The 15904-nt window shown below is 35.1% G+C and overlaps 2 protein-coding genes across 2 annotated transcripts; both read right to left on the bottom strand.

The window, feature by feature from the left end:
- Nucleotides 1-20: 20 nt before the first annotated feature.
- On the bottom strand, nucleotides 21-1918 carry LOC100527250 (uncharacterized). Its single transcript, NM_001250083.2, has 2 exons — nucleotides 1086-1918; nucleotides 21-560 (listed from the first exon to the last, which is right to left on the bottom strand). The coding sequence occupies exons 1-2, from the start codon at nucleotides 1665-1667 to the stop codon at nucleotides 147-149; spliced, it is 996 nt and encodes a 331-aa protein (NP_001237012.2). The 5' UTR covers nucleotides 1668-1918; the 3' UTR covers nucleotides 21-146.
- Nucleotides 1919-6712: 4794 nt separating this feature from the next.
- On the bottom strand, nucleotides 6713-15027 carry LOC100817519 (uncharacterized). The gene is made up of 6 exons (XM_026124740.2): nucleotides 12978-15027; nucleotides 12008-12148; nucleotides 10124-11873; nucleotides 9279-9562; nucleotides 8096-8946; nucleotides 6713-8004 (listed from the first exon to the last, which is right to left on the bottom strand). Exons 1-6 carry the CDS (start codon nucleotides 14373-14375, stop codon nucleotides 6816-6818), a joined length of 5613 nt encoding a protein of 1870 aa, XP_025980525.2. The 5' UTR covers nucleotides 14376-15027; the 3' UTR covers nucleotides 6713-6815.
- Nucleotides 15028-15904: the final 877 nt, after the last annotated feature.

Here is a 15904-nt window from a genome sequence, read left to right as displayed (position 1 = left end):
ATGATTAATTAAATGCCTTATATAGCAGAACAAATACCAAGAATTACTATTATTATCATTATTATTTTCCTGTTCTTAGACAATTGTTACAAAGAATTGATCAGTAAAGTGTGATTATGACACTATAATGCAATCAATGGCTTTTCTCAGCATTCCTGGTGTACGTTTGAAGCCACTGCTCTAGCCCAAAACTTGATTTGCTCTTTCATGTCACCTGAAGACTTGTGAGAAGCCCAATTTGGAATAGGAGGAGCACAACTTTGCACCAACCATGCCTCTGATAAGTATGGTCTCCTTGCTGCCTTATCTTCTTCTGTCTCATCTCTTTTTTTCTCTTGCAAGCCAGGTAGTATGCTAGCTAAACTTGGACTTAAGGCTTCCTTCTCAAATGAGAACCCCAAATCCTTGAACCCTTGAACTTCTTCAAATTCAAGATCACTTAGGCTTCTCCTCATTGTTTTCTGATTCAGGAACCTGCGCCTCATCTCCATAATACCCTCTTTGTTGAAGCTTTCAACCTCAGTCTTTCTGGCTGGTCTACATCTTGGAATGCTACAAGACTGTCATGCATGACCAAAACATAAGTGAAAAAATGTGAGGACTGAGTAGTTAACTTCAAAACATTCAAATCAATCTGAATTTGGAAGTGTATGTATGTCTTAAAACTTTACTTTCTAAAGGGTTATTGACTTTTCTTAAAAAGTAGCATTATAGCAGCAAGCTATATATATATATATATGCTGCCTGTCCTTCTCTAATTATACGATTTTGCTTAGCCAAAAAACTTTTGGCTTTTTGGACCTTTTGGCTTTAATTAGTGTTATTCTGGGTGCTGGCCACAATAAAAGCAATCATAAACTCTTAGAAGGGACAGAATCTTATGCATTTAAACCATATTCTATTAACTTAAATATATCTAACAGAAGCAGATGATTGAACCATAAATTAGTGCTATTCTGGGTGCTGGCCACAATAAAAGCAATCATAAACTCTTAGAAGGGACAGAATCTTATGCATTTAAACCATAAATGAAAAATGATTCTATTAACTTAAATATATCTAACAAAAGCAGATGATTGAAGTACCTTAGAGGTTTGCCTGGGGGGAAGAATGTCAATATGTGTAGGTGTTGATGGTTGCTTGTGGGATCTGCCAGTTCTAGTATCATTTACTTGGAACTTTTCTTCTCTCCCTATGGATGGAGGCAAAGATGGTGTTCTTAGCAGTTTGCTTTTCCTTCTATTACAATCACTGTTATGATGTCCTTTCATCTGTGCACAATGAGGTTCACTTGCTGCATGAGACACAACAGGATCTGTTGGTTGGTGCACCAATTTGCTCCTAACAGAACAGCTTCCTTTATGGTCTTCTTCTCTCAATCTCAATGGTGGCATGGATGGTGCTCTCTGGATCTTCTTAGAATGAACAATAGCACCATTGTTTGGTGGTTTACTTGGTGATGATGAGTTTGAGTCCTTCACCAAAAAATCTGGGGGGCTGATTAGGCCAGTGGAAGAAGGGTAAGGATCAGAGTGACACCTTGTCATCCTTGGTGCTATCTTTAACAAGTTATCAAAGAACCAGCACTCCTCGAGAAGAAGATCCGCAGCTTCCACTTTTTCATCTTTGTAAAAAGAAGACTCACAAGAGTTGCCAATAGGCTCCATGAGTTTTCCACTTTTCCAACTTTTTCACCCCTTCATGTGTTCTGAATTTATATTGGAGGCGTTTGCATCTATTGTCATTGAATTCTGATTATAAATTAAACGAATGTAGTGCACACATAGGCCAAAGATTTGACTATTAAAAATGCTCAAGCTGAGCTTTAGATAAGCCATGTGAGATATGACAGCATGTGCTTTAAGATGTTCATGTCCTTATATTATTGTTTAGCCATAATGAGCTTACTGTCCAAAAAAACAAAGTGTTATTTAATACAGAAATGGATTTTCCCTTGGGCATTTCATGAAGTGAAAATAATACTTATGAGATGGATGAGTGCTGCAGAGAGGCCAAGTGGGGCCATGCGGCAATTAAGTTCCACAACAACAAAAATAATAGGTAGGGACGATTTTTTTGGGATTAGCTTTGTCATGCCAGCACATTCCCATGTGATGAGGTTTTTGTTTATGCAGCCACTTCACATCACAAAACAAGTTAAATTAATCATTGTGTTTGGTTGTTTGTTTGACTATTAAAACAAATAATTTGATTATGGTGTGAGAAGGTTTAATTATCATGTTATTTTCTTTGAGAATAGATATTTTTTAAAATTATTATATGATCAAAATTGAATAATTATAGTAGTTCTTAGCATGCAGTTGCAGAAGGCCTTCATTACTTTCTCATGTGTGTGAGTCTATGTGTATAGGGTTTATGACTTTTGCTGTGTTCCACTATCACAATTCACACCACCAATGTTCTTAGCTGTCTAAATATTATGAGCGTTTAAAAAATTAAAGCAAACTGATAAAATTTAATTAAAGTATTAATTTAGTTCAGTGTGGTTAAGGAATGAAACCAATTATTTAATCGGATCTAGGTTGATGGTACAGTTAAGGAAGATGCCAAAAACTCTGAATTATTTCGTTGTAATTGTTGTTAACCTATCGAATAACAACTCTAGAATCTTCACCAATTTTAGCTATATTTGTAAGTTTTTCTGATTAGGTAAAAGTTACTTTTAAATTAATTGGCTATTTGGCTAGTTTCAATTATTGAGTTTGATTCGCAAATAAAATGATGAATAAGATTTTTTTTTTTTTGTAAAGTCTTAAAAAATAAAGTAAAAAAGTCTAATCTTTGTATAATGTGTGTATGGAGTGGAAATGCATCAAGTGAAAATTGATTAAGTTTCCGTGCCAAGTCTAAAGAATATTACTGCCACCAATTTTTTTTCCATTTTGATGTTTTGGAGATTCACCACCAAACCAAAAATGTTAATAGTAATTAGTGAAAATATACTAATGAAAATGAAAGTAGCAAAAACACCCTCTTGAAAAACTAAACTCTTTACTCCAAAAGATTTGTTGGTATTTTTTTTTTCTTGAAAGGCAAGATTTGTTGGTATTGTGATTTAAAAATTACTATAAATAACAGAATCTTGGAAGAAAATTTCTTGGCTAAGGTAATAATTTTCTTCTAGCTGGATGACTAGATGAACCTATAGGTCAATGGTAATGTAAGCTACTACCAATAATTTCAGAAGATAAACTTCATTCATTTGCAGCAAAGAGAAGCATTACATTTTGGTCCCCGCAAATCTTTATACTACATGACATAACACCCAACTCAGCCACTTGGACATTTCTTAACCACTCTAATCTTTATATCTAACCTTCTAACAGATTCAAGGGACACAAATTTTCTCCACAGAACACCAGAACTACAAGCAGTAGGCACGTTGAACAAACATATAGGTGGATTCATTGGCTTAAATTGAAAAGATTATAAGCCTTTCATTCCATCAGGTCTACAACAATTTGTCTCATGTGTCAAGAAAAATGGCCATGCCTTACCAAGAAGATCAGTAGCCAATGTCCATTAAAGAAAGGGGGAAACTAAAAAAATTGAAAACCAATTGCCAATGCTCAAGAGAATGGCTGAATTGAAGTTTCATATTACTATGTATCCATGGCTTTGTCATGGGTCACAGGACTCCTTTCCTCCTCTAACCTGTAACAATTATTGTTAGCTTAATTAGCTAAATCATTGCTTACATTTCAGAATCAATTTACTTAGTTAGGATATGTTACTGATTAGTGGGATTAAAGATATGGTTGGATAAACTTATCCATAACTAAATATACGAGTAAAAAAAATGATAAAAAATATGTTTTTAGTTCTTATATTTTTCTATCAAACATGATCAAAATTTCTATTTTTAATTTTGATCAAACTTTAAAAAAATATGTAGAATTTAGTCACAATCTAAGAATTTTATCATATTTTTTTAAAGTTAAGAGGGATTAAATCTATATTATTTTTTTAAAAAAAATTGAGGATCAAATTCATCAATATGAAAATACAAAAAAGACCTTGATCATGTTTGACTAAGAGTATAAGAATTAAAAGCACATTTTTCCCAAAAACAAAATAAGTTTTTTCATGAGCTAAAATTAGGCTACGTACAAGTTAAAAAATCAACTTTAAAGAAATTAATATAAGATCATTTCTTCAAATTAACTTATCTATTAACTTATAAAAAAATTATTTCATTTTTTCTTCTTATTTTTTTCTCATAGAAATAAAAATCCTCATGAGTAAGTTTATCCAAACATACCCTAATTACTACATTAGGTGGTCGAAAGTTATGATAATGTATAGCTACTTCGTCTAGAGAAATATCAAGGTATAGTTAGTTTAAGAAAGAAAAAGAAAGTGAAAGAAAAGAAAAGAGGAGAAGAAAAATAGAGTAGAAAATAAAATGACTTTAGGTTGTTTGGTAGTTGAAAAAAATAAAAGTGAATGTGTGTTTATCATAACCGTGGCATGTGTTTAATCTATCTATACATGCTCCTCACTGTCAAAGTTTCTGACTTGGCATCAAAGAATCCCTCCCCATTTGATGAGGTAACCACCTCTTTGTCATAGCCATAAATAGGGGCAGCGGTGAGTGCAATAAAACATTTCTTTGCATTCTATAATAATGAACATAAGTTACCTGCAACTCTTTACTTTAAGTGATTTTAGATTTGATTTTCTTGGGTCTTGGATTTAAGTTTTGTAAATAAAAAAGAACTTAATTAAAAAAGAAGACGTCATTAAAAATGATTAATTAAATTTTTCGATAGAGATTAATTATTAATAAAATTAATAAATAATCCGTACCGATATCATGATATAAAAAAAAAAAAATAGAAACTGCTAGGAAGTCGGGGATCAAATCAGTGTGTGCATGGTGGAGGAACTTAGCCAGCCACTGCCAAGTTACACGATTCTTGTAGCCCACAATCATTTTATTTTTGTCAAAATCATGATGTCCCTTAATCTACCCGATAAAGACTAATTTTATTTGTAGTATATGTTTTATTGGTCCAATAAAATTTTAGATATATGAGAATTGAACATTAGTTTTCTTATTAAATAAATTATTCTTACAGCACCGACAAATCCTTAACCCTTTTGAATTATTTTTTTTATCAATATATATGAATGAGTTATGGATTTAATTTTTATATATTCAAGACTTACATTAATTGGTAAAGGGCATTGCTATTGACAGTATTAAACTTTAGCAAATGACCATTTTATTCTTATGAGCTTTCGAACGATCCCAACCCCCTTCAACTCTCACTTCTCCATCATAACACCCCACCATTTCCCTTCCTCTCTCACTATTTTATTCTCCTCCGTTTTTTAATTGAAATTAAATTAATTACAATATAAAATAATTTGACTACAGTTAATAAAGGTAATTTATAAAATAATTAATTCAGTTAGGTTTAAAAATGGTAACTTGTATCCAATTAATTTAATTTGATTTTTTTTTAAAAAAAGATATCAATTATTATTAAAAATAATAAATTATATCACAATTAATTTTATTGCTTTAAAAAAAAGAAACTTACAATTAAAATTAATTAAGATGGGTGTAAAAAATACATAATTGAAACATGATTCCGTTATGTATTTTTTACGAAATACACAATGTAATCATGTTTTCTTTGTGTATTTTTTTACACCTCCTTTTACACTAGAGAAATATGATATCTTTATGTTGTTTGTGAATGAAGAAATACACAATAAAATCATGATTTCATTATGTAGTGTGACGTGAAAAAAATATATAGTAAAATCATAATTATATTGCATACCATACATATTAAACATGAAAATAATAATTTTAGAAATAAAAAATTAGGCACGTTAATAGTTTAAATAACAGCTGTGCCAGTGAGAACAATAATTCTCATTTGTTAAATGATCATTTAAGATATTATTTTAATCTGCCTAATGTATAGGGTAGATATTTATTTGTATATAATTACAATAAATAGTCTTTGCATTTATAAATTATTATATTTTAAATTTATAATAAAACATTAAAATGACATAAGGTTATTTTTAAATTGAAATAAATAACAAGTGTTTTAAAAAAAAAGTATAAATAATAGTTAAAATGATTTAGAGACATTTTTTTTGTCTAGTTGCGATAATATTATATAAAAATACACCTCTCAAAGAAAAGAGAAAATATTTAAAAATATAATTAAGAAAATGAAAAGAAAAAATATTTTACTCCCAAATTAAAAATTCTAATTATAATATAAAAATAAAATAAATCACAACAGAAGTTTTTAGCAAGACTCTTGGCTTACTACATAGATGATAGCACAAGTTCTACTTGTCAATATCAACGTCATTTAAAAAAAGAAAAATACTTTGTCTCATTTCATTTTATTTGTATTTAAGGTAATGCACAAATCTTAAAAACAACAATTGATTATACTAATCCCTACGATAAAATAATTACATTTGACTAAAATATTCTTGCAAAAACGATTAGCTACACTGGCAATACATCCATTAATGCATCTATTTCTTGAGTATTACTAGAAGAAGAAAAAATCTTAATATTCTAAAATGACAAATACGACCGAGGGAGTAATAAACGTTTGGTTAGATTCTACAGAAATAATCAAGTTAGCTGACATACGAGGATTCAAGGCTGTGGTTTTGACTTTTGATGATGGAAGCACTAGAAACTTAATTTCCTGGTCAAAACTATATTTCAATCTCAGAAAAAGTTATATACAAATGCCGCATCAGCACCAAAAAATTGCTATGCAATCCAAGCTATGAAACAATATAGCCTAATCAAAAGGGCGCTTTTTCATTACTATCAACTCTCTTAGAGAACAAAGGCACAAGTTCTCAAATTTACAGTGAACTGAGACATCCTTGTCTGGGTCCAAATGAACTAGTACACCATCTCTGAAAACAAATTTAAGATCATGCTTGGATGATTCTTCATTCAGCACCATACCTTCCATTGCAGTTGCATGTTGGCTTGCTGAGTGAGAAACACATTCAGCTGGCACAACATCCTTGCGTTGGTTTCCATTATTACACGTGCTCAGTTTCAAACAGTCGAGAGATGTTCCACGCTTTTCATTTCTTGAGGTTTTATTTGATGAATCAATGAAATCTTCAGGCATAAAGCATTTTCTAACTGCTGAAATAAGATCCACAGATAATGATGCAACAGCATCATGGACATCTTCTGCTGTCCACTTGTCACTGTTTAAACCCCACTTTTCAACAAGTATTTTCTTTGTCAAATGATGCAGACTGTGGAGACATGCAGGGCAACATTGATACAAGCAAATAACCCCGGATTCAGCAGGGCCACAGCCATTACTTGAAGAGACATTACTGTCTGGGGCATTCTCTTGTTTATCAGATTTAACATCACTTGATTTAGCACCGGTCTCTACAGAGGGCAAGCTAAGAGGCTGATCAGACCTAATGTTCCCAATCTCAACATCGTGTTTCTTTGGTTCGCAAGCAGTGTGGAGTCCATTTTCAGAAGGGACCACAGATTGAGTGCACGTGGATTTGTTCAAGCCTTTTGAAATCCCCAGTTCTCCATCCATCTCTTCATTATTTCCAGCAGTTACAAATTCAGATTGTCCAAATAAAATACCATTCTCCTGACTTGTGGATGGATAAAGTGGTTGGCTTGCAGCAATAGAGTTGTTGATATTCTTATCTGAAAAAGAATGGTTCTGTAGATGTCCTTCAGAACTAGCATTTCCATCATCACAATCAAAAATGTCTGCATTATCATTTTTGTCATCAGAGGCAAGACATCCAGTTGTTTCAGCAGGAATTTCCTTCTGACTTCCCTCCAATGTCTCCAAATCATTACCATCTACAGGAACAACTAAATGACAGTCCTCACCTTCAGTTTGGTGATTTTCATGTGTGAGATGACTGTTTAATGGCCCACCACTTGCTGGTATAGCCTTTATTTTATGCTCAGGGGAATCCTGCTCCAGACTAAAATGGAAGGAATTACTGTTAGAAACCAAATCCACACAAAAAAATAGTAATTAAACAAACATGCATAGTAAAGGAAAAGCAGTAATACCTTAGCAACGAGTAAGCCCAGTTGTTGACCATGTCTTCCAAATAAGCCACTTGTGACAAAATACGAAAATATTGATATCTATCTTTCCCAGCTTGAATTCTGGTATTGATTTTCTCAATTAAGATCTCGAGAACCTTCCTTACATCAAGGGAAACTTCCCTAACTGATTTGTAAACACCTCTGTAAGCTGATAAACCAACAGCAATCAAGCCTCTGACCAGACCAGATGCTTCTCTGCTTTTGGTGCCACCAGAACTACAAGATACTGCCACCTGGTCGTGTGAATTATTAGGACGAATTATACAGGAATTGAAAGGCCAGCCCCTCCAAGGTCCACTTACATCAGTACAAGGACCTTCATCGAGTTTTGAAGTGACCCAACAAAGTTCAGTAAAATGTGGGTATAAAAGAATTTGATAGCCAAATGTGGATATTGCTAATAACAGGATTGACTTTCCCTTCATTGACTTGCTGTTGGGTGTTGGTGGAACTTTGGTAAAGGATTCAAGTTGGATTTCCCTCTTATCATTAGCTGGTCCATCTTCTTTTCTTTGGCATACCTCCTTATCTTTAGAAACTTCAATTGATTTATAACTTCTGCCCTTTTGGGAACCCATATGAACATGAGATCTCTGATGAATCAATTGAACCAGCTGCTCAACTACAATTCTCAATAGCTCTAGTGCAGATAGATTGATCACCATGTCATGATCAAAATTCTCATCAATTTGCACAGAGAATCGAGGAATTGTCTGCTCCAAAGGAGTTGATCGGCCATCTTTAGATTGGTAACTCTTGAAGAATTCTCTTACTTTGCACGGAAGTTCTGTATAGGGAACTTCTGAAGTAGCCTGTCACAAATGAAAAACAAAAATATAAGGATCTACTAACCAATATAAAATATTATTAAATGTCTAGCTAATACTAAAATGAATGACCTATTCTTGCAAAAAACAAGGATAATTGAGATTAAAAAAAATTGACCAAGCCATAAGAATTACTCAATGTTAAAAGTCATAAGAATTACTCAATATCAATACGAAATTGTATTAATATATTCCAAAATGACAAATAAGAAACTAGTGAAGTAACATAAATCAACATTCAACCTAAAAAAAGGAGCAAAAACCTAGGAACCAATGGTATAAAGGCTTAATTATTAAAAGCAAAAAAGTATTCATACCAGAATCATCAAGGATGTCGATACATCAATGGATTCCACCTGCTCAATAAATGACATCCAGGCATATGAAGCCTTTGTGTTGGCTTGGCCTTTGGTCATCTCAGTTGAGTTTTTCTCATTACTAATGTCATTTTCCTTCTGAACAACTTCGTTTGGTGTGAAACAAGACTTGCCCATTGTTAAACACGAATCTATCCTTTCAGCAATTTGGAAATGTTTCTCCACAGCCCATAAATCAATTCTTGGCAAGAATACTATGCAAGATTGCCTGCTAGCACATTTCACTGCCACAGAATCTAACGGTGAGTATCAGATCTATATCTATAAGTTGATACAATTATGAAAATAGTTGAGCATCAATATTTTGTACTACCTCCTTCCCATATCTTTTGATGTTTTAGCTTTCTATTTTTTTCCCAAAATAATAAATGTTTTAGGATTTCAAAGTCTAATTAATGCATTTTTATCAAATATACACTTATTTAATACCCACTACTAGTGGCACAAGTATCAAAAATCAAGGTATTAAATAAGGACATTTTAGTCCAAATATAAAAATTGAGTTTCATCAAATATTTCTTAATCTTTGTGCAGTAACTTTAAACATCTAGTATAGAGCAACAACTTCAACTCCTCTCTCACACTTGGCACCTTTCAGTGGCTAGGAAAAGAAAAGTATTATCTTTGTAAGCCTAAGTCATAAGTATAACCTCAGCAACAATGAACAAATGATGACAGCTTATTTGATCTCCAGAGTTTTTGTTAATTAGCATATTTAGTTAACAGTGATTCCAAGAGAACAAAAATCAACATTACCAGCCAAACAATAAAAAAGAGAGACATACTTAGTATCTGACCAATCCCTTGCACCACTACTCCATGCCCTTCTTGTAAAATAGTTGCCATATCAATCTTCTGCACTTCAATATTACCAATAAAGCAGTGAAGAAGGGAAGAAGCAAGATGTCTCTGGCCAGATCGTGAATTTCCAGATATTAGTATCCGAAATCCTGATTTGTTGGTCAATGCACATAAACCACTATGCATGCCAAGATGGTTCCTTGTGGAAGATTCAAACTTCAAGCTGTTATTATTGGCATCATCCACAGTATCAAAAGAACCAGCAATGCCATCGTTGGCAGATAAAATGCCAGAACAAGTAAGGTTTCTCTTTAACTCATAAACAATGTTTGTTTCTTGAAGAAAATCATCCATGTGCAACCACCAGTGATCAGAAGGCTTTTGCTTTTTGTCTAGAGCAGAAATCATGACATCCTTTATCACTGTTGCAGCTTTAGATATGGGAAGTGGTAACCATAGACGTTCATCAAGATAAAGAGATACAAGAAGAGTGCATAATGGCTGCAATAAACAAGGAATAAGTTGGATGGGAAGAGGGTAGCATACTACATCATTAGCAGCATTTCCAGCATCTCTCCGGGAGCAAGGTAGTGGGGACGAAAAATAAGCCTCTAACCAATCCCTCTCCTCCACTGCAAAGGATGGAAGAGGAATGTGCTTAGAACCAGAATGTTTTTCTTCAGCAGCTAAAGACAGGACTTCTTGCAAAGGGAAATTCCTCTTCAACGCATTCATCGCCGCTTGGGTACAAAGAGCCTGGAGATCAGCACCAGCAAAGCCAGATGTTTTTCTTGCAATCCACTCAAGCAAGGATCCAGTAATTGGTTTTGGCCACTTCTGGGTGTGAAGTGAGAGAATGGAAGCTCTGTCCTCAATTGATGGTAATGGAAAATAAATTTCCCGATCAAATCTACCAGGGCGCCTAAGTGCTGGATCAACAGATTCAGGACAGTTTGTCGCACCTATGACCACAACTGAACCCCTAGATTTCAAACCATCCATAAGAGCAAGCAATGTTGACACAACAGAGCTATGCGTCTGATCTTGCTGCCTAGTGCGGCAGGGTGCCAGCCCATCTATTTCATCAAAGAATATTATAGAAGGTTGACATTTCTCAGCAACCTGAAATAATAGTCTTAGTTGACGCTCAGCATCACCAACATACTTCCCCAAGCAATCTGCACCTTTACGGGCAAAATATGCAACCCGCTTATCACCACGGGAACATGCACCTATCAATGCCCGGACCACCAAGGTTTTCCCAGTTCCAGGATGCCCATGCAAGAGAACACCTCTTGGAGGTGTAAGCCCTAAATTATCAAAGAGCTCAGGATATAGCAGAGGTAAAATAACAACTTCTTTCATACAACAGATGACATCTTTAAGCCCAGCAACAGATTCCCATCCCTGAAATGAATTTTCACTGGCAGATTCTGAACCCCCAATGTACACTGGGGCTATTCTCAATAAATCACGATGAAGCCTCTTGTTTTCTCGTTTCAAAAATTCTTCATCCTCTCCACAATTTTCCAACCATCTCTCTTCATCTCCAATATCTTTTCTACAAGCTTCATTTGATCGCTTCCTTATCTCCCACATCATTTTCCTTGCCTTCAACTTCTTTATCCAGGATAAATATTTATTACCACAAGGTTGGAAGAGATGCCGATGATCTGTGCAAGCTATAAGAAATTTACGATGATCAAAGATGCAACCACTTGCTCTTGCACAAGGCTGCAAAACCCAGATAGAGTGTTAGTTTTAACTCATGGTTGGTATAAAAGAATGTTTTTCTTGCTTGTAGTAGCAAAATAAAGGGAATTCAAAATATTTGTGAATGTTATTCTTAATGAGAAAACTCAACCAACCAAGTGATAAGTTCTTGGACAACGATCGACACGACAACCAGTGGTTGCCCCTCGCCTCCCACAGCGAGTGCACTTCAATGCTCTTCCTCGGAAAAGTGCAGCCCTCACATTTTTTAAGCATCCAAAGTTAGCAAAATAAACCTGCAGAAGTTTGTCACAACAAATATTTACTTTAACAAAAATTTGACTAAGCTACAAATAGAAAGACAATTTGACTGTCAACTCTGAGCAACCAAACTATTAAGTTAATAAAGTTTAACAAAGAGCCGGGGAGGAGGGGACACAACCTTTTTGGGTCAGGAGTTGGCAACGTCTGCTCATTACTATGGACAATATTAACTATACAGCATGCATATTTTACTAGAAAGGCTTAACATAGCATCTATATTTTCAGGCCCAAAAAAAGGTCAATATGTTCATTTGGAATTTGGGACAGATGACAAAATTGAAATGGTTAAAGAAAAAAAGTTTATAAACAGTTTAAGTTTAAAGAAACAATGGATCTTCAGTGTGTGTTTGTTTCCAATAAGTCCCTTCCTTCTCAGTTTGTGCATTGGAAAGTGGGAAGTCTCCATTCAACTGAGTTGTAATGGGTTTCCAAACACACCAAAGCATCTTACCTTGTATCTAGTGTTTAATCTACATCCAAGGTCGAGAACTGTAAAAGCAAGTGGTTGTCTTATATCCATTATGCAAGTTATATTCAAAAGGAAACAAAAAGGGGAACGTCTAGGAAATGAAGATGTATTAGTTATTATCAGTTTAGAACTTATTCTGCTTCATTAACAATTACCAGAGCAAGACTTTTACTACCAAACCGAGCTTTTAGAACGTATTAAAATTAAAATGTCATTGTGATCAACAAGTCTGCAATGTTAATCTCTAAAGTCTTACATAAACCTCAAGCTCGCAATATGCAGAGTTTCATGATGCAAGCCATGTTTCACATACTACTAAATTAAAACCGCACCTCCGGACTCCATACAGCACAGTGCAGATGAACCCATATTCTAGCAATACCACAGTGATCATTAATAGGACCCAAGAGACGCCCAAGCCAAGCAGGTTCATCATCAAAACCATCCCAGATATCATAATTAGTCTCCTCTGAAGATGATGACCCACTATAAGCTTCATTCTCACTTTCACCATTATCCTGAGCTAACCTTTTTGGAGGCTTACCATCGCTCCCTCCACCGCACAAACCACACCGTCTTCCCTCTTTGATACGCTGGTGACCACGCTTGTCAACTGAAGCATGTTTCAACTCATCCAGCCTCCCAACATTTGCATCTTTCAAGACATTTTCATCAACGTCAGCTTCCTTGCCATCATTTGCATCTTTCAAGACATTTTCGTTGACATCAACCTCCTTACCAACAGATCCTTTATTATCTACCTGTTCAGCTACATCACCTACTCTTTTGCTTTCCTTCGCACTCTCTAACTGATCATCCACTTTAACTAAATGTTCCACTGGAGACGGTTCAGCGTTACCACCACATTCCTCTATTTGCAAATCGTTGGGTAAGTTCTTCTCCTCGTTCCCTACCATCAGAGGGTCATTTCCATCCAAATCATCCATCTGATCCCCCTCCTCATTCCTTATCATAGGAGAGACATCTCCATCTGAATCATCCATCAGATTCCCCTCCTCATTCCCTATCACAGGAGAGGTATTTCCATCCGAATCATCCATGCGATCCCCTCCACACGATTCGGTTTCTGAATCAGAATCACTCTCCTCACCACTGCTCAACACAATCTCCACTTCCTGACTCTTACTCTCCTCCAAACTCCCATCAGACACATCCTCTTCATGCCCTTCCTCATGCTTTGTGGCTTTAATCCTCCCCGGTCTCTTTGACTTAACCACTTTCGGCATCAAACCTCCCAACTCCTCTTTCCTACCAACCTCCCTATCACCCCTCCTTCTAACCATTCCCTCAAAAAGCTTCCTCTTCCCCCGAGGCGATTCTGTCTCCTCCTTCACCCTAACACCTACATTGCCAACTCTTGATCTCAACCTAGAACTCCAAGTCCCACCAGAACCTTTATTTTTTCGCCCTAATCTCCTAGCACCCTCCACACTACGACTAATTCCACCCTTCCCCACCTTCCGCCTTTTCTTCGGCGGAGCTGGAGAAGCGTCGAGCAGCACTGGGGCACAGCGAACCCGGGAGCTTCGACGAACCCCCACATCAGGGTTCAAATCCTCATTATCCTCACTCAACTCATTATCCTCATTCAACTCACCATGGTTTCGAGTGTACTCTTCCTCACATATTGCATCCAACCTCTTGTGCTTCTTCCGAAGCCGCGAACCCAATCGAGACGACGAACCCAATGAAGACGGAGATGATCGCATGACCAGAAAGCGGAAGAATCACCACACGGAAAAAATAGAGGAAAAAATAATGAAAAATGCACAAAAATTGAAAAAGAAAAATGAAAAACTTTTTTGGCACTCTCAAAAACTAGCAAATGGGCATTCGCCGATTGGCTTCTCCGTCCTATTGGGTGTTCGAATGTGCTCCGAATCGGAAGAAAAACGCCGCCGTTGCAGCGCTGCCCCGGTTGGTCCAAGGAGGGAGAGAAACCGAAACCCTAGAAATCGAATAGGCGACGCATCTTCTTCGATTGGCTTTTTGGTTCGATTAAAGGGTGTTTTCCATTTTTTCAGTGAAGATTGGGTTTCGGGGTTTCGGGGTTTCGGGGTTCTTCCCTGAGACCCTTCGTTTTTCAGTGTTTTTCGCTCTGAAATTTGATTTCTGTGCACAGAGACTATACCAGGGCGTGTGAGAGTGAAAAATAAGGCTTTTTGCTCTGATAGCATCCTTCTGTCCACGCGCGAGTAGTTTGCGTGATATACACGTGATGATTAGGTGTGGATGAAAGAAACAAGGACCGTTGTTTTTGTGGAAGTGAATGATTGTGTGATACACGAGCTTGATGAAGGAGTTGGGATGGGTGTCAATAGTGTATTTTTGCCAAATTTTCTTATAATTTCTTTTTTCTCCCATACAATGTTGCCGCCAATATCCCAGTTTGCATGACCCCAAAACCCAAATATAAAAGCAAATAGGGAGGGTATCGAGGGTTATGCATGAAGTGTTTAGACTTTGAAAGGACAACGGCTCTTTAAAAATTTAAATATTTGGGTATTGGATGCTTTTAAGTTTTAAGTGGGGACTACTGTGCTCTGGTGAGTATTTCTCTTAATTTTTCATTGTATATTGTAATAATTGTCAATAGTAAACATTGAGATCAATTTCAAATTATAAGTAATTGAGGGTGATAGGTTTGGTATGTATTTAGCACTGTAGAGGTTGAGAAATTAAAAAGCAAAACTTTCTTCATGAAACTCTTATTTATCACTGGATACACCTAAAATTGATGAAAAGGAGTTAGATGCTATATATTCTTGCAAAATAAGTTAAACTTAGAAACCAACATAGTTCTATACTTGATATTTTACACTTGAGTTTGTGATATGTTTGGAAAATATATATCTTGAAATTATTTTTTTTATATTCATTCCTTTTTTATAAATAGTTGATAATATCCTTCTTTATTTTAAAATTTTAATTAAATTACGTATGCATACTTCTATAATTTTAATATTTTTTCTTAAAAACTTTTGAGTTATATTTTTAAGATATTATTTAAACTAGTTAAAATTACTCAATAATATACAAAGATTTGTACATGATTAGAATGTTTTGAATATCAATTTCGATTATAAATTAATGTTTTATATATTTTCATTAATGATGTTTTTTTAGCCTTTCAGAAAATTAAAAATTTTGTTTTTTACTTTTCAAATTAACAGATTTTGCTGTAGTCAAAAGTAGTATTAATAAATTTGTCCGGCCTCCAATTTATTCATCCACATGC

The sequence above is a fragment of the Glycine max genome, chromosome 12 (assembly GCF_000004515.6).
Source record: "Glycine max cultivar Williams 82 chromosome 12, Glycine_max_v4.0, whole genome shotgun sequence".
In the NCBI taxonomy this organism is placed as follows: domain Eukaryota; kingdom Viridiplantae; phylum Streptophyta; class Magnoliopsida; order Fabales; family Fabaceae; genus Glycine; species Glycine max.
Note: the sequence above shows the minus strand (reverse complement) of the source record. Positions and strands in the feature narration are given on the sequence as shown.

Bases quoted from the DNA above. Each gene is read 5' to 3' on its own strand.
- LOC100527250 (NM_001250083.2), bottom strand. From the start codon at position 1,667: ATGGAGCCTATTGGCAACTCTTGTGAGTCTTCTTTTTACAAAGATGAA. The intron at 561-1,085 runs GTACTTCAATCA...CATGCATGACAG, and splicing joins CCCCCAGGCAAACCTCTAAG to TCTTGTAGCATTCCAAGATG.
- LOC100817519 (XM_026124740.2), bottom strand. From the start codon at position 14,375: ATGCGATCATCTCCGTCTTCATTGGGTTCGTCGTCTCGATTGGGTTCG. The intron at 9,563-10,123 runs GTATGTCTCTCT...ATTCTGTGGCAG, and splicing joins AGGGATTGGTCAGATACTAA to TGAAATGTGCTAGCAGGCAA. The intron at 8,947-9,278 runs GTATGAATACTT...CATTTGTGACAG, and splicing joins CGACATCCTTGATGATTCTG to GCTACTTCAGAAGTTCCCTA.